The sequence below is a fragment of the Rhopalosiphum padi genome, chromosome 2 (genome assembly GCF_020882245.1).
Source record: "Rhopalosiphum padi isolate XX-2018 chromosome 2, ASM2088224v1, whole genome shotgun sequence".
Classification (NCBI taxonomy): Eukaryota; Metazoa; Arthropoda; class Insecta; order Hemiptera; family Aphididae; genus Rhopalosiphum; species Rhopalosiphum padi.
Genome location: NC_083598.1, coordinates 8,468,648 through 8,493,713, shown reverse-complemented (window position 1 = coordinate 8,493,713; position 25,066 = coordinate 8,468,648). Strand labels below are relative to the sequence as shown.

The following is a 25,066-nucleotide window of genomic DNA, read 5'->3' as shown; positions in this document are numbered from 1 at the left end:
TTGGATAAAAAGTTGTACAGTAAGGTACTAAGCCATTAAAGGTGTACTTTTCCACAAGCCTATAGTTAATATTTATTATTTATAATATTTTTATAGTAGACAGGTCTATTAGTTTTATACTGGTAAATTCTATAATCATAAAATATTTATCTATACTTTACCAAAAAAAAAAAAAATCATTTGTGGAAATATATAATTTTACCGAAGCCCATTATTGAATATTTGCCGGCCCCGGTAGCCCCCAAAAAATCCAGGAGTAGCATATGCTGTCTCTGCTGTCCCCGTGCGCACGCCTATGTGTAACAGTAGGTACCTCTTTAATTTGGTTAATTCTATAAAAGACTGCCTTTTCTTACCTCTTTATTTGACTTGATAGTTGATTTGTGATACAAGATATATAAACATCGCATATATAAAATTGTTTAAGGTTGTTCTTGGCATATTTGCTGTGTATATATATTGAGGAGAAATGACACCGTACTTCGAGAGAGTTTGTAATCTATAGTTTTATTTTATTCCTAATTTTCTATCTAAATTTAATAAATCTAGATAACAAATAAGTCAATCTGTTATAATCAATATTGGATCGTATAATCAACCTGATATATGTTTTAATTCTCCTCGTACATGGTACATCAACATACTAATACTTTAGTATATTCAATTTATTAATTATAAATAATTATTTACTATTTTATAAATTCATGAAGTCATTGAACCCATTACCTATGGCAGTCAAATTGTATGCAGTGGTTTGAATTTTAACCTAAAGGGGCTGAAAATAAAAACGTATAATAGGGGAGGCTAAAAATGTCGATGGTGGGCCATGCCCTCCATCTAGTTGGACCTACTGCTTCTGTAAGTCTATGAAGATTTATACTATTACAACCTAACCCAGGGGCGTCATTTAGGGAGAGGGGGCAGGAGTATGCATTTGCCCGACCGGTGGCCGAATATAAACGTGTCGGGTTTTCTTTAATATTAATTCAACTGACTAAGAAGTCTGTGTTATACCATAATATAATTAATACGTACGTACTAAATACCTACAAGGACCGGGCCTTAAAAAAAAATAAAAAGGGCTAAATCGGGTTTTTTTTTGGTAGAACTTTTCGGGTTGGGCCTGAGCTTTTTCTCCAAAAATATTTTAAATTGGACCAAACCGGGATTTTTTTTATCAAAAAATGTTTTGGATCGGATCGGACCAGACTTATAAAAAAATATCCTTCGACCGAAACGGACTTTTTAAGAACAGGATGATTTTTGGTTTTTTCGGGCCGGGCAGTAAATTTATGGCCTTTGCAGGCCTATAGTTGATGTGAGTTAAGATTTTTATGTTTTAATAAGTAATATGTTAACAAAAGTGGATAAAGTTTGTGTCATATAAATTATAAAAAAAATATGTGAAAATGAGAGTTGGGTTACCTAGCGAGCGCCTTTATTTTTATATGTACTTTTTTATAGTTATAATACACGCCAAATATACTCAATAAATAGCAACGTTGCACGATTTTCACATTTCACCTGATCTGAATCGGGTGCATATGGGCTATGATTTGGGGCGCAAATGGGCTACGATAAATAGGTTCCGGCGCAAATGGGTTGCGTCGTTTTGTACGAGACACAGACATACTTTTCAAGTTAGTATTTAAAATTATAGGTATTAAACAAGTATTAAACAAAATATTTTATTATTTTATATTTACTTAGAAATTGTAAACATTTAATAAAACAAATTTACTATAAATGTGCACTAGTACTTTATCAAGGCATCAAGGCATGTGCTGAAATAATTTAAGGTAAAATTGTAAAAAAAAATCAAATTACGAAATGAAATATTTTTTTACTTAAATAATAATAACACAAATTGTCAAGAAATAAACATATTCACAAACTAAGTCGGTACAATTAAAATTTAGCTGAAAAAAAATATAAAGCTAACGGTTTATAATAAGACTATTATTATAATTGGGAACATAATTGAGAAGACACCGTTCGGCATACTTTACAGTCATGGCTGTTGACTCTTAAAATTGCATACACCTGCGCAAGTGTAACGCATAAAAATAATATGTAGTTATTGTGCTGGAGATGTTCGAAAGTCCGTCAAGATTATCTTATTCACCCAGCGACAAGCTTTGAACTCGTCTGGTCCCAAATATTTTTCAATAATCTTTTTCTGAAACAAAACAAAAAACTGCACAGATTAGCATAATAATACAAATAAAAAAGTGTACATCAGACCAGCAGACTCGTAGATCCACTGTTATGTCGTTGTCAGCTACCAATTCACATAATATTTCAAACAGTCAAGGAACAGAAGGAACTCATAACGTCAACTACGGTTATTTATTATCGCTGAACATGGGACACGCGTATAGTACCAAGTAAGCAACATAAATTATATAATATAATACCTATATTTTATTTTAAGATGAAGTAACTATTAATAATATTTTCAATAGTCAGAACGAATATTAGTAGTAATAATAATAATAATAATAATAATAACTATATATTATAACGTATTAATATATGTGTATAAATAGTAATTTTTCCAAAAGAAAACAAAATCGAAGCATTCGGCGTTCGACATCAACAACGTCATCTGCATTAGCGTTGCTGGCTTTTCTATTTTTTTTGAACATACTACAGGTAATACCAATAATAATAATAATTATTATACCTAATAAAAATTATACACAACTGATCTGCTTATTTTATAATAATATGGATATGTAAAATATATAATATTTAAATACATATATATATGTGATAAATGCGTAACAGAGGGGAGACTTGAATAGTTTTATTTTTTTGGTTTGGGCTTTAGAGATCGTTGGATGACAATAAACAAGGACCAGTGTTGATGACGCGCATAACAAAGCAGGCAGTAATACGACCGCGCAATGATTTCATTGAAGACAAACAATCATTTACTCGTGATAATGTTATGGTTACAAAATTTGAAAACATTTATAATAAGTAGGTATTTTAAATTAAAATTATAGTAATGGAATGAAATTGTGTATACTTACTGGTGTTAAGTTATAAGGTGATTAAATTTAATCCATTGTTTGATTTCTTGATTTCTTTATTTTATAGTATTGTTACAACTCAAACGAATATAATATAAAGTATGTAATATATATTTTTATATATACTATTGTATTCAGTATACCAAATAAAAGTAGTTTAACAAAGGCATACAATTAGGTCTTAAATAATTTTTTTTTTAGTTATAAACAATAAAATACATACATTTAAAAATAATAAAAATAAATTTTGTTTAAAAAGTTAAACACATTAAAATATTTACATAATGAATTGATTATATATATTTTGTTTGTGTTAACTTGCTTTCACCTTGATCCCGGCCTAACATCCGATTCCAATCTGTTTGCCCAACAACAAAGCCTATAGCACGCATTTTTTCCTGTTCGCGCCGTTCTTCCATATCAGCCCAACGAACCTACACAGAAGTAAATGTTGAAGCAAGTAAAAAATGTATTAGCATTATATAGTTATCAGTTTTTTTTCTGTAAACACTGAGTAAAGATTACTTTGAAAAATTGTAATTGGTGCGTCTATTGATTAGAAATTGAATCTAATTTGTCCCTTAAAACAGATTACTACTTGTAAAATTGTTTTACAGTTGAATTATTAAATTATGTAAATTATGTATAACAAAATATAAATTATTGTAGTATAGGTTTATGGGATTCAAATTAAAAAATTCCCTTTAGTTCAAATCATTGCGGTCCAAATTTGCAATAGACAGACTACTCAGCCCTCGGAATTATGAACATGTATATTTTAATATTTAAAAAATTAAATAAATATTAAAGTTACATTGAGAATGACAATAAGAATAAATTAAAATTTCAAAATATTTAAATATTATGAACAGGCAGGTATACAGGGGAGGGTTTTCAGTCACTTCCCCACATAAAAATAAATAACATTGATTAATGTCAATTTTTTTTATTAACCCCCCTCACAAATTTTATTTGTATGCGAGTCTGATTATGATTATATAATTAACAAAGTATTAGTAATTATGTTATAACTCATTATGTAAATAATATTTATATTGTTTACATACAAATAAAAATATTAATAATTTCATAATACTATTAAAATTAATGTATGAATTGATCAATTAAAATTTAAAATTATTGAATTAATATGGTCGAATAAATATTAAATGACATGATACATACCCTTTTTTTTCCATCATTTACGACTACTAGTTCACTAACGGAATCATTATCTTCAGGTATTTGCAGCCATTCTTTAATTGAGCTTTCTGGTTTTTTCTTGCATAGACCATCCAATCTTTCTATAATACATTTATCATTTAAGTATTCAAATTGAATGTTCAATAATTGTAAAAGAGTAATTTGTTATATTACTAATGCTTTTAATATATTTAAAAAAAAAAAACATAAATGTTAAATGCATAAAGAAATGACAAAAAAATAAAATAATAAAACGTACTCATCTTTTCTTCTTGTGGAATAGTATCAGTCCATTTGCAAGACAATAATTTCATGACGTCCTGTAGAAATATTAGCAACCAAAAAAAATAGTATAATATAAATGGTATCTTCTTGTTTTACAGTTTTTACAAGATGCCATGTTTTTAACAAACATTTTTATGTATTATATTTATATAAATAAAAATAAACACTAATTTGAAACTAACTATGATATTCTTAAGAAAATAAATATTTCAGGATACGTACACAAATGGTTAAATATAATTATTCACACATTACAAGTGAAATTTTTTTTTAAATTATTATTATTATTATTATTATTATAATAATAAACTTGAACATTTGACGCAATTAATATTTTTGTTATTTAGCTTAGTAAAACATAAAATTTAGAATAGTACTCATGATTTTTCTTCTTCAATAATAATTTGTACACTATCATAATAAATGATTTATTTTTAATAATTTTATAAAATAGTAGTTACCTCTTCTTCAAATTCAATATTTCTATTTTCTTCAGAACTTCTGTCGTCAATGGCCTCATCGCCTTTATCCACTTCCATTTCAATATCTGAGACATCTTCCATTTCCATCTAAATTAATAATAGATTATGTCTTTAATACATTAATACATTGAAGATATAAAATAGTATTTTAAATTTCAGTACCTCGTTTTCTGAAGGTGAAAGTAATGACCTTATATCCAACAGTATTTGATCAGAAGGTGTTTTAACCCAAGATCTCATTATACTATTAATATCATGAGCTGTTCTATTATGAATATTATGTTTGATACACAAATCAATATCAGATTCTAATTCAATAATATAGACCTAAATAGGTATATTGAATTAATAAGAATATAATTTTATCACTAGACACTTACAATTATGATAAAATATTTCAAATATGATAATTTTTGTAGAAAAAAATAAAATAATAAGAGATTATTAAACTATGTACCTAAAGAATTTGTTATTCTAAAATAAAACTAATAGATTTCTATAGGTACACAAATATATTATACTTAAGATTAGTTTTATTTTAAAAACAGGTCTAGGAGTGACAGGGGTGTGCTCACAAGGGGTTTAACCCCTCCCCCCCTCATGGGATGATTTATACCAAGGTGTTACTAATATATAACAATATATGTAACTAATATACAAATTTTTTTTAAACACAATTAATGATTTAATATTATTATAATTAACAAGCACTTCAGCACTTGCAGGTTAATGCAAGAATATATACATAGATATATTATTAAATCATCTGAGTATTAGTCAAAAATACATATCCTCCTCCTCTTTCAAAAAAGTTGAGCACACCACTGAGGCAAGATGTACAAAATAATAATTAAGGGTTAGGCCGATATAACCTTTTAACGATACTCTGATATATTTAAAAATAATATAATTAGCAAAAACTGTAAATTTATGTTAAAATAAAACCGAAACCAATAACTGATAAAAATTATGTTGAATATTTGCCTTGATTATTGATAAAAATATACAAATTAGTCATTATTAATTACATATTCTTTACATATCAGTTAATAATAATTCCCTTTAAAGTGTTAACAAAAATAATAAATAATAATAATAAATAATTATGTTCCTTATTAATTGAATAATGAACATGTAGGAACTTTCAAAATAAATATTTTTCAAATAAATAAAAAATAAATAATAATAATAAATAAGTAATAACTATATTCATCTACAGTTTTAAACATAGCACAATTAAAAAATAGAAAAAAAGGTAAAAACCAATTAAAACAATTAATATTGTAAACTAAAAAAATGTAAGCTATTTATATCAAAAATATAGGTAGTAATACCATTAATTAAAATGACAATCACAGTTTAAATATTTTGTTTAACTGTGATGTACTGCTATCAGACTTATCAATAAATAATTTTAAGCATAACCATTTATGATATTATAGTATTGGTTTTGGAAACAACTAATAACAATAAAACCAATACCACCAATATTGAGTATCGTTTCAAGAATCGGCCCATCCCTAAATGAATAATACACTTACAGTAAACCCATTCATTCGGGAAATCTCTATTATTTCTTTATAATATGACACTTTATTATTAATGGCATCAATAATATAAAATGAAAAATAATTTTCCAAAATTTTTTTTTTAAATGCTTTTATAAAGGACGTTCGGTATAAATTTTCATTGGCAGAATCATGTTCATATTCCATAACCTAAAAAATTAGAATGCACATAATCATTAAAAAAATATTTGTTATTGTTTTTATATTATCATTAATCATTATTAGTTATTATTAAAATATATAAATTACATTTTGCTGTAGTTGTGATGTTTTTTTATTAATTTAAAACACAAAACAAAATTGTTTTAAATGTAATTAAATATAAGTATTAAATGTGATATTATATATACATATAATAAATCGAAACTAAAATAATTGTTTTGATATATTAATTTTAAATATATTACAAAATATAGAGTAGATTAATTTTTAAACATAATATGAGGGTTGTTTAAATGTGATAGCTATAAAATTATTTGTGACATTCCCAGCTAAAATAAGTAAAACCATACAAATATGGTCTAAAAAATAGCAAAAAATGCCCTAATACATTTTTTTTTTTGCATAATCTGGTAATTCATCACTAAAAACAGTTCTTATATTAATTATATTACCTTTCTTTCTACTTTTTTATTGGTTTCTGGATCAATTTCAATTTTTGTAACTTCTGTCATGAAATAATCATCTAATGATAATATTCTAGGAGCTTGACCTCCCATTGCTAGTTCTTTCTCCTGCAAAAAAAAAAAAATCAAAAAATTTAAAAAACTTAATAATATAATAAATTCATAATTTACAAACTTTGATTAGTTTTGCAACGTGTGATTTTCCTGAGCCAGGTAAACCTCTTAGTATTATAACTATTTTAGATGGTCTATTAAGTCGACCAGGTGGACATAATAATGTCTCAATGGTTAATAACTGTCGATTAGATGATTTTTCTATTTCATTGACCTTAGACACTTTAGGTGGAGATGGCGCACATATATCAATAATTTCAATATTAGGCTGCAGTTCTTTTTCCTTATCCTCCTCATCATCCAAAATTGTTGTAGTATCTATTGTAATAGATGTTTCTTCAATAATTTCATCATCTTTTTTATTATCAACATTTGATTCTACTTTATCTGAAGAAATATCTAAAAATGATATAATAAAAATTATTTTCATAGTTTATATTTTTATAAGATATATCAACAAACCATTTACGCTCACTGTTGGGTTCATAACTAATGTTTCTTTATTTTTATTTAAATCATCATCAGTATGATCTTGGATAGAATCTAAGAAAAAAAATATACTTAAATCTTATTATGTTATGGGTAATATTTCTTATTTCAATTATAATATTATACTATAATAACCGTATATTCATCACTAATATATATAGACTACTAGTAATAAAATTTTGAAGGAAATTTATATTGATAGGATGTAACTACAAAAAATATTAATCTTGAAAATCAAAATATCTTTATAATAGTATTAAAAGGACACTATTCTCCAACATGTCTATGTTTTACAAAAGTAGAACATAGAAAATTTATGTTTAAAAAACCAACTTTGTGTTTCAATATTTGAGTGAATTGGCTAATGTTCAAACTTAAAGGTAAAATCATTATCTGTAATCACTTGTAGAATGGTTTTTTTATATTTTAAAGTTATAGCCTATAGGTATGTAAAAAATTAAAATATAAAAATACTAATAATTCAATTAAAGATTATAAATTTGTAGATTATTTGTTTTAAATTTGAAATTAACAAAAATTACCTTCTTGTTCAATTAAATCCCTTGTACGATTTGAATTTCTTCTGCTATAACCTGAAATTTTCTTTTTTATTATATTGTTTAACATACCGATAATATTTTTACTTAATTGTATTAAATAATTAGATAGAATTAATAGAAATGGATAAAACCAGTCATATATATATACTCGCATTCAATATGTATTAAATTGTAAAAATAAGTTTAGTAGAGGATCTTTTTCATCATGAAACTCATTTGATTTGTAAAAACTCAATTATCAACTAAGTCCTACCTGTTTGAGTTTGAGCTAATACAATTAAGTCCAAATAAGTGTTAAATTAGTAGACTTTCCTAAATAGTTATGGTAGGCACGGCAAAAAATCTAAAGACCTTTGTTAGTGATTTATCTAGTGATATTTTATGATAGCCACATTAAAAAAACCCTTCTCTCCTAAGTTTTAAGAAAAATAATTATACAATACTGTTATAATTTTTTTTTTAAAGATTTCAACTTTGAAAATCAACTTGAATATTCTTTAAATATTAAGAAAAATATTTTTATAACAATTATTAATTTGTAACCCTCATATCAATGTTTGTCAACAATTAAATGAATGCTTCATTTTTATGATATTTCACTTAGACATAGATGATGAGACTTATGTCTTTTACAGATTTATACATAATATACTACTGTTATATATACAAACATTGTATGCATTTGCTATAAAATAATAGAGGTTGAATTTATAAGCAGTCTAGATTTTTAATTTATCCACTTCTATACTAACTTTTTATTTAATATGTTAAATGATAGTTGTACAAACCTCTATCTTGCCATGGTAGTATGCGTTTACCTCCATGTTTATAATCATAAATTCTAATGGGAACCACAGTTTCCATTGATAACCCTAGGCATAAATATATTTAAAAAAATACATTTATTAGTCAATATATAAATATTAAATTTAATGTAACATTACCTGGAATTACTTTTAATGTAGGTAAATGTCGATAATCAAATATTTTAACTGGATCGATTGGCTGTGCTTCTTCATATAGTTGCTTTGTAGTAGGAAGTGGAACTATTAAATCTTTAATTGGTTCTTCACTTTTAGTATAGTTGTCATCCCATTCTATATTGGGTTTATTGGTATTGTTACCGAAATGTCCTCTTGAAAGTGGTCCATCTCTGAATGAATTAAAATTTCCCCTTGAGAAAGGTACCCCTCTAGAAGAATTATAATTACCTCTTGAAGGCGGCCCACCTCTAAATGAGTCATAATTTCCTCTTGAGGATGGCCTACCTCTAAAGGAGTCAAAATTGCCTCTTGAGGACAGTCCACCTCTAGATGATTCAAAATTTCCTATTGAGAGAGGCCTATCTTGAGATGATTCATAATTTTCTCTTGAAGGTGGCCCACTTTTATTTAGTTCATAATTACCTTTTTGCGAAACAAAATTATTTTCATCAATAATGGGTTTATTTGAATACTCTTCAACATTATTATTTGAAAGTGATGTTCCCGTGGAAAATCTTTGATCTGTATTTCTTGTATTATTTTGAGTTTTAAAGTAATCATCTTCATTATTTTTTAATGTTGGCATTTCTTGAGAATAACTTTGATTAATATTCCTAGAAAATTGGGAATTTGGTAGGATATATTTATTTTCAGTATTTCTCATGATTTGGGATTCTCTTGATTGACGTAAGTAATCATTATTAAAATGTTTTGTATCTGATTTTTCTCTAGAATAATGATTTTCATTATACATATTTCTGTGTTGTTTATTTGAAAACTGTTCATCTTCATCATGTTGATCATCAAATGGTTCTGAACTAAATTTTTTATGTGCCTCCATATATTCATTTTCTGGATCATCTTCTTCGTCAGCAATATTCCAGTTTCTTTCATATCTGACAAACCAAAAATAAACATCAACCTATTAGATATTATTTCATTATTTTTACTAAATATTTAAATTAATACCTATCTGGTGCATCATTCTTGGTTTCCAAGAAGTTTCCTGTGTTATCTAAAATATTAAAGAATAAATAATTGTTTTAAAATTACTTAACAGTTATATTAATGTTTTAATAGTATTATTGAATAAATTGAAGATGTTATTGTAAAACAAAAAATAATTATATTTACCAAATCTATAAATAATATAATAAAATATATAAATATTAGATTCTGAACGAAGTGAGGAATGTATTGATTTTACAATGATGTATGTTTTTTTTTTGTACCTTTCGCGTTATGGAGTAGAAATAATGGTTTGATTTTTGACTTCAGCCCCTCTTTGAAAAGAAAAAAATTTCCAGTAGTTTTCAAAAGCATTAAGAAAACCATAAAAAAGTGACGGGAAAACTGGAATTTTTAGGCATAATCAGTTTTCGACAAAATCAATTTTTTTATTTTGCTATAACTGAAAACGAATTATTGTATATACTTAACATTTTCACAAAATGTTTATATTAGCGTTATCTATTTACGATTAAATATTTCATTTTTTATTTATTAATTTATATTAAAATTTAATATCAAAATATTTTGACATTTTTTAAGCTATTCACAGACAATTGAAATTTTTGATATTTCTAAGTTTTTTTTTTTAATATCAGTCAAAAATCAAAGCACTAAAATTAATACATTCATTACTCTGACTGTTCAGAATCTAAAATAATGGCAAATTGAAATTTACAGTTCTATTATTATTCATGTTCGATTTAAAAAAAAAAAAACAATAATTAGTATGTATTAAAAAAAAATAATTTGGAGGTTGAATCAATATTTGGAATTCAAAAATATCCTTGTAAGAAATGTCTAATTATTATTACTTTTGTTACTCAACTATTTTTAGGCTTAGAGAGTTGGTTTAACCTCTTTACACTGTAGTGTAAGCAGTATATAACATTGGTAATATTTGATTAGAATAACAAATTTTAAATCTAAATGCATGATTTATACATAAAAAGTAACAGTAGTCCAATCACTTTTTCATACTAATTTCTAATTATATTCAACCTTAAATTTTTCTAACATAAATTATTTAAAACAAACTATAAATGCATAATTTTCAATATAATCTGTTACAATATACATCTTACCTAATGAAATGGGTTTAACTAAGTTCAGGCTCAACAAAGAAGGTGGCTTTGAAGGTGTTGTGTTCAAACATGGTTTTGATTGTTGATAAGGAGTGTTAGATTTTTCTGGCAATCTGCTGAAATTGTTAAAGTCGGAGACATTTCCCTTTGTTTGGTTATAACCGTGGAAGTTACTTGATGGTGAGTTAAAATTTCTGTTATATGATTGATCATCAGGGAGCTTATTACACAGTGTACTAGTTTCGCTTGATAGTTTATTATAGGATCCTTCCAATAATGGTCTTCTATAATTAATACTAGATGAATTTTGTGAACTATTATAATTTGAATTAGGCTTATCTCCATCATATGGTAGTCGAGAATCAACATCAGTTTGTTGACTAAAGCTAGATATTGAGCTGTTATCAACATCTGGTGGTAATTGATTATGATACGTCCCAGGATTATTATACTTTGACCAATTAGAAGAATTCTGGTACATAGATATAGGTGGTTGATTCATTTTGTCATGAGATATATTAATTGGATGTGAGTTTAATGTTGAAAGGTTTATAATACTTTTTGGAAAATTAAATGGCTTGTCATCTGGTGTTTGAATTGGTCTAATTTGATTTTGTGGAAGAATTCTTGATACATTTAGAAATCCCTTTGATGAATTTTCATTATTACTAGCTAAATCCAATCCAGGTATTTGATTTTCAGATTTTGAAGGTGGTGTTAAATTATTATGCTACATAAAAAAATTAAAAATACATAATTTTTATTTATTTAAATAATTTTAAGGCATTAACAAATAATAAAAATATATTGTGGCTATACATTTTTAATATTGTTTAATTGGGAAATAAATCACTTATTATGAACTGTTTTAAGTTTTCAAGCATTTTGACTTGCAGGCCATAAAATATATTACAGATCTTATGTTTAATCTTGAGATTTATTTATATATATCAAAAATTAATTGTAAGCAATGATTTATAATAGAAAAAGTATAAAATAAAATTTTGTGTTTGTAAAGGTTCAAATGTATATTTGAAATATTTCCCTCAATTAGTTTTCACTTTGCGAAATATACATTGCTAGAAAAACCAAAAAACTATTCTATGTTTTGTTACATTTTTTTTATCCCCCCCCCCTCCCTACATAAAACACATTAATGTCAAAATACAGACATTTTCATTAAAAAGTGGTAACAATATGAAATAAGGTGATAATCATCCCTCTTTAACTAATGTTTCAGAAAATAATTTACAACTAAAAGTTAGGATTTTACGTTTATATATACTCATATATACTACTCGTATTTCCTATAATTATACTTCTCATAGCCCTACCATAATGGACAGTAATATAGAGTAACTATAAAAATAAAATAAAAATATGGAACACTTTAATTACCCATTTAAATATAATAATATAAAATTTTCAATCATGTTTTGATACAGCTAATAAATGGTTTTTCACTGTTTTAGTATGTTCTTTTTTTTTTATCTAAACATCTACCATGTTCTACAGAAAATACTGATTCACATATTATACCAAATATTTACCCAAACTTCATCAGCATCTTTAAAAAAGGTATTATAGTCTACAACACGCACACATTTGATAATAAACTGACTACGGCGAGTATATGATTATATGATGAGAAGCAAAATTAGCTGCAAATCCTAAAGTCTATTGGTATGATTTTTCTACCTCATTGGGATAAAATTGGGAAATTGGGAAATATCAATGTTTTGTATAAAACTATTAATATGAAAATATGTTTCATGTACCATTATTTTTTTTTGCATATTGTATTATTGTTATAAATGTCACTACACAAGGTGATTTTTTAAACATGATGCTCACCCCGTTTTTATGCTTAAATTATGCATATATTCAAATTCTGATTTTTTGAATTTTTAAATGTTATTAAAGATAATATTTTTGAGTACTTAGATTTTTCACAACATTTAAGGAGTATCCTGTGGTGATAACAACTTAATTTTTTTATATGAGAACATAATACGTGTTTCAAGTTTTAAAGTAAAATTTGAATCGGGTAATTTTTCTGAAAATGTTGACGTATTGTACTTGTAATTAGAACAAAAACTTCTAGAGTTATCTATTTTACTTAAAATACTAAGAAATAAGAATAAATGATAATTTTCCATGTTTTTAAAATTTTCAGGTTGCAATATTAATCCATAAGCATTTAATAATAAGTAATAATTATTAACGAATATTTTACATTGCATACCAAAATATTTTTAATATAATAAATTATTATCTTTATTCCTTAGTATTTAAAGTAGAATAATTCCAGAAGTTTTCGTTCAAATTTCGGTTACAATACGTCAACATTTTCAAAAAAATTACTTGATTCACATTTTACTTTAAAACTTGAAACACGTATTATGTTCTCATATAAAAAAATTAAGTTGTTATCACCACAGGATACTCCTTAAATGATGTGAAAAATCTAAGTACTCGAAACTATCATCTTTAATTACATTTAAAAATTCTAAAAATCAGAATTTGAAAGTATGCATCATTTAAGCATAAAAATGGAGTGAGCATGTTTAAAAAGTTACCTTATAATTATTATATAGTATACTTATATAAAACGTGTTGTGGTGGGTGGCGTGGTGCGCTAAACTATTAGACATATGTTAATTTTATACAAAATCCTTCTATTTTTAGATAATAAATAAATAATTGAATTTCAAAATACACAGAATTTTTATTATTAGCATTATTAAATAATAATGCTCCTATAGTCTAAAAATTTTTCATTCTGATGACATTATATATAATAAATTGTAACCATAATAAAATATAGAAAAACAGTTCCAAATAGTTCGGCCACAGACCTATTGTTATGAATTAATTTGGGGCCCGGGGTTATTTTGCATCTCTACCATTCCCGGTAGTTGCGGCACTGTGTTTGATTATACATTTGATTCATAATTAAACAAAAAATAAATATTATATTTAAACTAAACAATATAATAAAAATTTTAATTTAATAATTACTGATTGATGTAATGGAGGTGGTGGTCCTGGAGGTGGTTCATTAGTTAAATTTGAAACATTTGACATCATGGGATTGTAACCTAATATTTGCTGGGGTAGTAATTTATTTTCTTCCACTTGAATAGCTTCTTTCTATTATATACAAAAAATATTGTTAAATACTGTTTAAAAATTGTAGTGAGTTTTATCAATATCATAATAGTAACAATTATATTATTCTAGTATTAATAGTAACCAATAATAAATTTACCTTCTTTTCAATTAATTTTAGTTCCCTCTTTTTTTTTAATACTTCACACTTCTGTTTTAAATGATCACGCCAATTTATCCATTTTTTTTCATACTCTAAATACTGAACCTAATTAAACACAATTATATTAGTATAAATTTAAATAAAATTTCAAAAGATGATTAAAAACATTTTACTTTATCTGGATGGTTTTTATTTTGTTCTTTCCACTTAAGAAATTGTTCTTCCCATGATTTAAACTGTTCCTCAAATAAAGCTTCAGTTTCATCACTTAATTCAATTTCTTTTTTATTGTTGCCTATATCAATTTTTATTTTTTTTTCACTTTGAAATTCAGGTTCTAATCCTCGTTTCATTCCAACTTCATTATTTATTGTGTTCTAATAATAACATTTATTATCATTATTGTTCTTAAAAAAAAAAAAAATATGCCCATTGTGTTTATGATTACTTGTTGAGATTGATTAGATAGTGGTAAGGGTGGTCCTGGTTGATGATAAGAATAGTGTTGATTTTGAAATGCGATTGGAGGGGGTTGTGACGGTGGTAATGATTGACTTGGAGGCATTGGAGGAGGCACTGGTTGTGTGGTTGCAGAAGAAATTTGTCCAGTCTAGTAAAAATTGAATAAATAAAATACTATAGAAAAATAAAATATTGTCAATATTAAAAAGATTAAGTGTAAATTAATTAAATAATGTATGGACCTGGCTTTTAACAACAAATAAGATACATATAAAATATTTTATTATTGTAACTGTATCCCATATAACAATTAATAAATAAGCAGATAAATATGTAATAATTACATTGTTTATGTATAATAATATGTTGGTTAAACAAAAATATAATGTTAGTAATTTGAAAAACCATTTTATTTTTAAATTATCTATAAGTAAAAGCACATTTTCATTTTAGTTTATTTAAATATAGTATAAAATAAATAATGTAACAAAGTAGATACTACAAAAACAAAACAACCGTTTTCAGAAATGATATTGATATTGAATCATGTGTATACAATTTTAAAATACTTTACAAAACCTATTTGAGAAATAAATGATTGATAATATATTTTTAAATTACAAACCTGTTGTTGCCATTGTTGAAATTGTTGTTGCCATACCTCCCATCTTTTCCATTCTTGCCATTTTTGCACCATCTGAAATAAAATAATAAAACAAACTAATTAATTGTGAGGTTTAAAAAATATTATATCTAACTTACAGCAGGATCTATTGCATTTGGTTGAAGTGGTTGATTCATCTATAAATTAGAATACATAATATATTTTTGTACTTATACAATTAAAGAATTAAATACTATTTAGGTATATAATGACCTTTAGATTGATACAAGCAACTAGTTTAACTTTTGTAGTATATAAAATGGAAATTTTATAAATTTAGATACCACAAAAAAAAAACTTGTTTTTATTTTCTATTTGATAATTAAATCTAAAATTAATAGGTATAAGATAAGAAAGTATGTGGATCAATAATGATTTGGGAGATTGCCTAATATTAGACCTAGGGACCAAAGTATGAATAAGAGTGCTAATGTAAGCTAATTATGTTTTATTTTAATTTATGATATAGTTAAAGCCAGTTGGCGCAAATAGAAAAAAATTCGGGGGGGGCGGTTCACAACCCCTTAACTTTCCCTGATTGTACAACTGGTTTTAACTATATCATAAAAATTAAAATAAAACATAATAATAGAGGTTTCTGCACAATGTTGGTTATTCAATATTTTTTTCTAATTATGCTCATATTTATATTAAATATCTATAAATATCAAATACTATGTAAATTTGTATTAGAAATAATGTAAAATTATTATTTTATTTTGTTTGAATACAAACTAAATATGACAAAAACCTATAGGTTATATATAAACAACTAAAAATTCTGCAATACAAGCAAAAACCACAAGGACTAAGATAATATTTTTATAATAAGTTAATTTATTCTAATATTAAAAATAACAGAATGGATTATTCTAAACGTAAAATTTGCTATGACAGTGACAACATAAGCAGGTATAACAAATTGATATAATAGTAAATGTAATACCTATCTTAGTCTTAGCATATAATGTAATATATATTATTATATATCAGTAATTTTTTATAAAGATATTAAACAATTATAACTTGAGCATGACAAAACTTAATTAAACAAAACATTACTTTAATAGGTATTAATAAAATATTACCTATTATATAAGCAGAGGCGCAAGTTTAGCAGAGCAGGGGGGGCAACTGCCCCCTTCATTTGGTAGGTGCTTTTTTGAAAATGCATTTTAGAGAAGCTAATGATTATTTTTAAAAAAATAAATTGGTGAATACTGTTATCTCACAATGTAAATTATATTTTTTATTTTTATTTGATACATTTTATTATAATTTATACATGTGAGCACAGCAAATTTTTTTTTTTTTAATATGGGTATTGAATACTTTTGTTTTGCCCTTCTATAGTTTGAATTAGTTTGCGCCTCTGTATATAAGTTGGCATTTTTACATATATTTGCAAGCTTTTTGATCACATAAAAGGTGTTTAAAATGTTTTGAAATGTAAACTATACATCTATACTTCTATCTGAAGACCAAATAAAAAGAAAATTATTGAGTAATAAACCACCACCCTTTTTAACAAATTTCTGGATAGGTCAGTGTATAAGTAATCTAGTACATAAATATAAATATAAATAAGAAAGAAATTAAAATAAACCATCTTTTTTTGTTTTAATTTTACTAAATAAAGTGTAAGCAATATAATAATAATATTTGTTGTATAATTAAAGAATTATTACTTACAGAAATATTTTGCATAGTATTTGCACCAAAAAATGGATAAGTCTGCATATTGTTTTCATAACTGTTAACTATAGGCTTAATAGATGTAGGCGGTGGAACTGAAGTAGTCCACGGCGTTGGATACATTTTGTTTTACTTTAAATACATATTCATACATTTAAAATATAAATAAAATAATTATTATTGGAAGATACTTACAATAATTATTGTCTGTTATTATTTTTGTAGTCTGACAGTCTGGTATAACTTAAAAATTTTAGATTAATATTTGTTTTGTACACATCAAATATTGAAAATAAACGTCATAATATTTGACGTTTGTACATGTAATAGAAGACTAGTAGCTATGTAATTTCCATTATTTATTATCTAAATTATCAAAATTTGGAAAACTTTATTCAGCGATGTATGGTATTGTACACTAAAACTAAACAGTAAACGAACGACAATTAATAAGAATGAAAAACCAAGTACCAAGATGAATAAATTCAATGTTTGTGTTTAAAAGTTAGATACCTATAACCATATCTACCAGGATTTTGGTTTTTGGTAAATTTGATAACAGAAAATAATAAACCCATAGACCCCATAGACCTTATACTGATAGACCCACAAATATATAAAATATTTAAATATTTTATATATCTGTGATCTGTGCTTACCATCAAATACTATATACGATCGTATATAGTATTTGATACCATAGAATATAGATAATAAAGAGATGGATAGGCCACGGCTATATTAACCATAGATCATATTATACAAATCGCCATTTTTCACCAATTTATGCTCACGTTGCTCATCAGTGACATTAGCTACACCTCTGAACACTAAATCCTGCCATGCAGCGACTACTGAGCCTTTTTTTTAACGAGTTAAAACTGTGTTGTATTTTTTTGAATTCAAGTGTTTAGAGAGTTCCTTATTTGTGTCCAGTGGCGAACACTTAAATATAAATAGGGGTAGCTACTAGCTAGCACGTTCAATGGAAAATATGCCACTCACCTACGACCCGTCAAATCACTTTCAAAAACTAAAAATAAATGGCAATTAGTACAATAATGCTTTTTTTAATATTCTGATATTATTGGCAAATGTATATGTATTAATTATTAAAGTGTCTGTTATGTCAATTTGAGTATCATTTTTACACGAAAGTACTATTACACTTTCAAGCCAAACAATTTAGGGGTAGTAGATGCTACCCTAGAACCCTCTAGTGTGCGCCACTGTTTGTGTCCCCTTACTATATTATTACATAATATATTATACACAGCTACGACTCTACGAGTTACGACCTACGAGTTAGGTAAGGTACAATAGGTGCATCATGATTATTATATACTATATACTTAAACTTTATATTATTATTATAATTTTAATTTTTTTTAACTATTCTAAGTGATGTGTACTTGATAAAATTCTAGAATATATACGACCTCGAGAGCCCTCTAAGATCAGTAAGAAGGAAATTGTGTAAATTTCATATTAGCTAGTATACGATAGTAGTAGCCAGTAGGTAATATTCTTCAAGGGACCGATTCTTGAAATTTAATAAATTTTATTGTGTGCGATAAAAAATATATTATATAATAAAAAAATTAGTCACAGGATACAATATTTTTGTATTCTTGAAGTGATGAAATTTTATCGATTACTCTTATATTACAAGATATTCGACTATAGGCGATCCCGGTGATACAAATTTGTTAAATATATTTACAATTTCAATATCGCTAATTATCAATATTATTTACAGTGATATATTATAATATTATATGTTTATAAAATAAATGTCATTAATTTTATTAAATTTCAATTACAAGAGTAATTATTTGTATTTTAATTGACAGTTTTATTAATTATTATGGCGGCTTTTAATGAGATAGCATGGGAATAATCTCCCAGACCTGCAGACGTTATTATACTTGGCTTTTACCTTATTTTAGCCATTTTAATTTTGTGTTTTTTTTTTATCTATTTTTACCAAAATTATAACAATAATAAATTGAATCTAGGAATAAAAATCCCCTAACAACATTCATTGGAAAAAAAAGCCCCTTACCAGCTAGATACATTATTCGTTATTTTATTATGATTTACATAATTAAATATTATTGTTATTTATTTATAACTAACTTGTTGTAACATGTAATATGTTGATACATTTTAATTTTTAATAAATAAAAAAAAAATAATTAAATATAATCATTAGTCATTAAATTTATCTATGTAACACTTCTTTAGCATATCTAAGTATATAGTTGCAATTTGCATTTAATATTGTCATTTGTACCTTACATAATTTAAAAAAAAATTGAAGATAAAAATTTAAAATAATTGTTTATAATTTGTATTATAAAATTAAAAAATGATTATTAAAAATAAATTATTTAAATTATACTTATACAAATGACGAATGGGCAATGGCAATTATCGATAATGTTAAACACAGACTGCAGCTATACTTATGGATATGTTAGAACTTTAGAAGTGTTACATAGATAAATGTAATAATTATATTTAATTATGTAAATCTTAATAAAATAACGAATAATGTATTTAGTTGGTACAGGGTTTTTTTTTCGAATACCAATGAATTAAAATTTAAAGACTAAAGTTACTAATGTTGGGCACGAATTATATCGTGATGTTGGGTAAAATTATCTTATCACTAAGATATTATTCACTAATATATTTGTGATAACTGATAGATGATAGCCGATGGCGACGAACTATTAACTATTTAAGTTTATTAACCTATATAAGATTAATTTTTCTTAATTCTTTGAGTTACATAAATTATTTTTTTTTAATTTGATTTTTTTTGTTTTAAATAGTTGATACTTGAACACAATTAACTTCCTTTATTTAAAAATGGCTGGGTGTTCTAGGGACAGTCAAAATGTCGATTCTGACAATATTCAAACCAATTTGCAGGTAAATTATTATTTTTCTATTCCAGTGTCCAGTGTTCTTAAAATTAAAAAAAATATTACCATTTTTGTATGCTTATGATATAGAGATCATCTTGTTGTTATGTGTGCAATGGTTATTATGGACCATGTTTTGACGAACAAATTTGTCAAACATGTCATTTGTTTCTTTTTTCTGAAGAGCTCACACAAGCTGTCCAAGAAGATGTGCATAATACAATGGTAATAAAGTCTTTTATAATAACATTATTAATGTATGAGTAAAATAAGTACATATTAAATGTGTATGGTAGGTAATTAACAAAATAAGTTATATTATTTAACTTTTATTTATTGTCGTGTAATGTGTATTACTTCTATGGTAATGAGTGTTTTGTCCCCGTCATTTTGAGTATAATATTGTTTCATTCCCAAATTATGTGATACAATTATTTGTCTTAAATTATTTTTATGTATTGTAAATACTATATGTGTACTATTGTAAAACTGATAATAAATATCAATTTTCCATAGTAGTCTGCAATGTCCACAATACACAATATATAAAACTATATATATATCTGTGATAAAAATACAATAGTGTTTGATAATTCCATTTATATGTGACCAGAGAATTACCTAATTGAAGCTAAATATAAACTGCTAAAAATGTGCTATGTTACATTGTTATGTACTAATAAGACGCAAAGGATAAATTTGAGCATGGTGTGCTCTCAATAAAATCTGAAGAAGATCTTACATGCCCTGATATTAAAAAAAAATGGATTATAATCGTTAATCATCAAAATAATCTTTTTTTTATGATAACAAATCCGAATAAAAAAAGAGTACTTTTATTTGCTTCAGAAACATTTATTGGTATTCCATCTATCCATTAATAAATATGTATAATGTATTGATGGAATCTTTAATATGTGCCCCAAACAATTCTACCAAAATATCTTTTACATACCATTATGATTGCTAAAGTATTCCAATAGTATATGCTTTATAGACTTAAAGTTTACAACTTTATTTATTATTATCAATTTACTTATTTACAACTAATTTAATATTATTAATATTTATTAAAATAACATATATTTTATTTATTTAAGAATTTGAGGATAAAACAGTAAATGTCGTAGTGATAAAAATACCTAGATGTACATAATCTACAACATTAGTGAAATTATGTATTTTTAATTATGAGATAGATGGAATTAGCATTATAATATTTTAAATAATATATCAACTTTTTTAAAGAATAAAAATTTGTATATTGTGAATATTTGTATAAAAAACACTATAAAGAAAATCTGAAATATGTTTTGAAGTAACCAAAAATGTATTACTTTTTTGGTGTTATTCATACTTCTTAATGGATATTAGGCATGAATAGCATATTAAGTTTTGAAGCAAGCTTTTATAACTAACTTTATTCTTGTAAGTGTATCCATGAAAGGGTAAGTAGTAAATAATTTGTAAAACCAATTAAAAATTAATATTTGAAATTGGACCAAGTACTTAAAGACTTGAAGTATTCTAAACTAAGTCCTTAGGTAGTTAGGTGCATATTCATAAAATCATATTTCTGTATTTTTTGAAGTGAAACTTCTTTACAGAGGGTACAAAAAAAAAGACCACGGTCGGCATCACAGTTATTATTGTTATTATTTTATTAGTTACAAATAAATAATAAAAAATTACTTATTATAATAAATTATAAAATTAAAAAATTAAAAAAAATACATTTCTATTGAAAATAAAATTGTAAAATGTGTTATTTTTATTTTATTCCAATACACACCTAATATCAGTTGCATGACTGAAAGAAGTTTCACTTTATCCGTACATACTTGTTATACGCACAGTTTTTTTAAATTAATTTTTGATTTTTTGTTAAATGTTTTCTTTATAATAAATGTTTGATTAAATATTAAGGGAGTTGAGGATGGAGATAGTGGAAATGATGAACCAGCAGATATATTTTATAATGGTTTTCAACGACCAGTTCAAGATGTACCACTTGATGCACGTGAACAAGCTGCTCCTTCACAAGATCTTGCACGACGAATTCAGTTATTATCAGAATTATCAGCTCTACGTACTCAACCCTTTGATGATGATAGTGATTATTTCCAAGAACTTCCTCCAGAAGGTAAATTTTTCATAGTCTATATCCTTATTATAATATTTATTTATTTAATAATGTTTATGATTTTATTATTTTTGACAGTGTTATTAACTGTATTTTCGTATTTGGATGACTTTAGTCTGTGGTGTGTAAGTAAGGTATGTACTCGTTGGAATCAATTGTTACGTTCACATATTCCACAAACATGGCGTAGGTTTGTAGTTAATTGTTGGCCTCTTTACCAGCCATTAAAACCTGTTGATGATTGGCTTTCAGTTAGTTCAGCTTTGTAAGTATGCCTATTTGTTGTGTATAACAAAAAATAAATTAGTTTTAGTGAATGTTTACTTGTTCATTTAATAGATTTGCTAGTTCATCATGCTTATTATGTATTCGTCGAATGTATTATCGCCCACATGCTGAATGTCAAGAAAATTCATGGAGAAGAAGACGATTACGACATGAAGTTAAAAGTTAGTATTTATAAGTTATATTTATATTAAACTAATAAATCATAAAGTTATTTTATGGATATTGTAATTTTTGTCTATGAATTGTTAATGAGGTAAACAAAAATAATGTAAATACAATACTAAAATTATAACATAATAAATTAATAATTGATTAAAGTTTTTGAATTCCTTACGATCATAAATATTGAAAGTACCTTTTGTACAAAATATATTAATTTTTAGTATTTTTTTTTTTTAATACTTAATAAAATTAAGACATATGATTATTCTTAATTATTTAATTTATTTAGTCATTAAAATCCTCTATTAAATATCTTAAATACAGTGAAAACTCTTTATAATGAATCTGAAGGGACCAAGAGATTTCTTTCGTTAAAGAGAGTTTTCGTAATAGAGAGGGTTAAAAAAAAACAAAATTTCTGTTAGAAATTACGTCGATAATAAAATGAATATATATTCAATATCGATAATAAAATAATGGTATTAATGCTATTATAATATTAAAGGTAGATAATAAAAGAATGTAATTGTTCTTGGAAATGTCGGAATTTTTGCCGATTATTCTTATAATTTATAATACTAAATAGGTAAATTATGTTATGAAATATAAAATATTGTTTTGTTACTGAGAGTGACTATACGTTATAGAGAATGAATTGATTAATGGGTTATAAAGCAAACCATCCATTATTATGTAATATTTACGTTATTTAGAGTTTTTTGTTTTAAAGAGTTTTGTTATAAAAAGTTTTCAATGTATATGTGAGGAAAATAAGTTACATATTTTATTATTTTATCATTGAAACATGTATATATACTTTACATGAACAAACTAGAATTATTTAAACTAAGTTTACTATATTTAAGGTACATTTCTATTGTGTTATAAAATTATAAACAAAAAAAATTTTCACCATAACATTTATTTTTTGTTTTATTGCTGAAATGTTCCTATTCTCACATTTTATATTTTTTGAAATAAAATGAATCTTATTTTTATTTTTGCTCAGATTTAAAGACTGATCCGCCTGAAGGTATTAGAGCAATATCTCTGGATAATCATTGGTGTCACTGGCAAGCCACAATTTTAGGACCGGCCGGTAGTCCTTTTGAAGGAGGAAAATTTTTTCTGTACATACAAATACCTTATGGGTAAGTTGAGGTAATCTTACTAAAATATTATTGAAAATTACTAGTAATTTTAATTGTTATTTGTTTTAGTTATCCAATGACTCCTCCAGTGGTTAGATTTTTAACTAAAATATTTCATCCTAATATTTCTCGTCATGGAGACATTGGTATAGATTCACTCCATTATAATTGGAGTTTAGCATTGACTATTGCTAAAGTATTGATTTCTATTCAGTCACTGCTAACTGATCCATTTTGTGATGTGTGTATGGAACCTGACATTGCACGTCTCTACAACAATGATCGACAGACATACAATACTATTGCACGATATTGGACTCATCGATTTGCTATGAACGATATATTAACATGGACTAATTAAGTAATTAATTTTAATTTTTAATTTTATTTTTATCACATATTAAGATCTGGTTGCTAATTACCATATTAAAATTATGATCATAGCTTGTAAAGCAGTGTTAAACAAGTTATATTACATTTCAAGAATGGATAAATATCAGTGAAGAAATGTAATATGTTATAAATATATGGAAAAATATATTTGTTTTTTTTTTATATAAACTTCTTGATTAAATTTGTTATAATTTTTATTTATATGTCTAAACCAATGTATTATAAATTATAATGTTATAGTGTAAAATTAAATAGCTTTAAAGATATTAATATGACAGGTTAATTAAAATTGATCAATATTTCAATTTATGTAATGTAAGAAAGATATAAAATGTAATTATTTTTATTTTGTGATGATATATTTTAATTTTTAATACATATTTTGTATGAAATTTACCAATATATAAATTGATTATGAATGATCCTTAATTATTAATCTTAGAGTTAATTATATGATTAT

At 25.2% G+C, this 25,066-nt stretch overlaps 3 protein-coding genes across 6 annotated transcripts; 2 read left to right on the top strand and 1 right to left on the bottom strand.

Annotated features, from left to right (window-relative positions):
- Positions 1-1,823: 1,823 nt before the first annotated feature.
- On the bottom strand, positions 1,824-17,998 carry LOC132919548 (uncharacterized). Of its 4 annotated transcripts, none has more exons than XM_060981230.1 (23): positions 17,732-17,998; positions 17,534-17,668; positions 15,940-15,978; positions 15,803-15,874; positions 15,164-15,325; positions 14,889-15,092; positions 14,713-14,820; positions 14,463-14,594; positions 11,442-12,171; positions 10,318-10,363; positions 9,310-10,244; positions 9,154-9,237; positions 8,348-8,398; positions 7,779-7,859; positions 7,378-7,715; positions 7,191-7,310; positions 6,550-6,726; positions 5,171-5,335; positions 4,988-5,095; positions 4,501-4,561; positions 4,224-4,342; positions 3,039-3,472; positions 1,824-2,197 (listed from the first exon to the last, which is right to left on the bottom strand). In XM_060981230.1, exons 2-22 carry the CDS (start codon positions 17,657-17,659, stop codon positions 3,332-3,334), a joined length of 3,999 nt encoding a protein of 1,332 aa, XP_060837213.1. In that variant the 5' UTR covers positions 17,660-17,668; positions 17,732-17,998; the 3' UTR covers positions 1,824-2,197; positions 3,039-3,331. The 4 variants fall into 4 exon arrangements, with proteins under 4 accessions (XP_060837213.1, XP_060837212.1, XP_060837214.1 ...); XM_060981229.1 differs by having other exon boundaries at positions 1,824-2,179; XM_060981231.1 differs by lacking the exons at positions 3,039-3,472; positions 4,224-4,342; positions 4,501-4,561.
- On the top strand, positions 2,197-3,054 carry LOC132919549 (uncharacterized). Its single transcript, XM_060981233.1, has 3 exons — positions 2,197-2,387; positions 2,550-2,655; positions 2,834-3,054. Exons 1-3 carry the CDS (start codon positions 2,269-2,271, stop codon positions 2,987-2,989), a joined length of 381 nt encoding a protein of 126 aa, XP_060837216.1. The 5' UTR covers positions 2,197-2,268; the 3' UTR covers positions 2,990-3,054.
- A 2,248-nt stretch (positions 17,999-20,246) lies between the features above and the next one.
- On the top strand, positions 20,247-25,042 carry LOC132922382 (uncharacterized). Its single transcript, XM_060985866.1, has 8 exons — positions 20,247-20,476; positions 20,560-20,694; positions 22,396-22,612; positions 22,691-22,877; positions 22,952-23,061; positions 24,072-24,213; positions 24,283-24,574; positions 24,658-25,042. The coding sequence occupies exons 1-7, from the start codon at positions 20,414-20,416 to the stop codon at positions 24,572-24,574; spliced, it is 1,146 nt and encodes a 381-aa protein (XP_060841849.1). The 5' UTR covers positions 20,247-20,413; the 3' UTR covers positions 24,658-25,042.
- The last annotated feature ends 24 nt before the right edge of the window (positions 25,043-25,066 follow it).

Excerpts from the sequence above, each read along its gene's own strand:
- LOC132922382 (XM_060985866.1), top strand. The coding sequence starts at position 20,414 with ATGGCTGGGTGTTCTAGGGACAGTCAAAATGTCGATTCTGACAATATT. Across the intron at positions 20,477-20,559 it reads ATATTCAAACCAATTTGCAG|AGATCATCTTGTTGTTATGT; the intron begins GTAAATTATTAT and ends CTTATGATATAG. Across the intron at positions 23,062-24,071 it reads ATTACGACATGAAGTTAAAA|ATTTAAAGACTGATCCGCCT; the intron begins GTTAGTATTTAT and ends ATTTTTGCTCAG.
- LOC132919548 (XM_060981230.1), bottom strand. The coding sequence starts at position 17,659 with ATGTATCCAACGCCGTGGACTACTTCAGTTCCACCGCCTACATCTATT. Across the intron at positions 14,821-14,888 it reads ATAAAAACCATCCAGATAAA|GTTCAGTATTTAGAGTATGA; the intron begins GTAAAATGTTTT and ends GTGTTTAATTAG. Across the intron at positions 8,399-9,153 it reads ACTACCATGGCAAGATAGAG|GTTATAGCAGAAGAAATTCA; the intron begins GTTTGTACAACT and ends AGAAAATTTCAG.
- LOC132919549 (XM_060981233.1), top strand. The coding sequence starts at position 2,269 with ATGTCGTTGTCAGCTACCAATTCACATAATATTTCAAACAGTCAAGGA. Across the intron at positions 2,388-2,549 it reads GGACACGCGTATAGTACCAA|TAATTTTTCCAAAAGAAAAC; the intron begins GTAAGCAACATA and ends GTGTATAAATAG. Across the intron at positions 2,656-2,833 it reads TTTTTTTGAACATACTACAG|AGATCGTTGGATGACAATAA; the intron begins GTAATACCAATA and ends TTTGGGCTTTAG.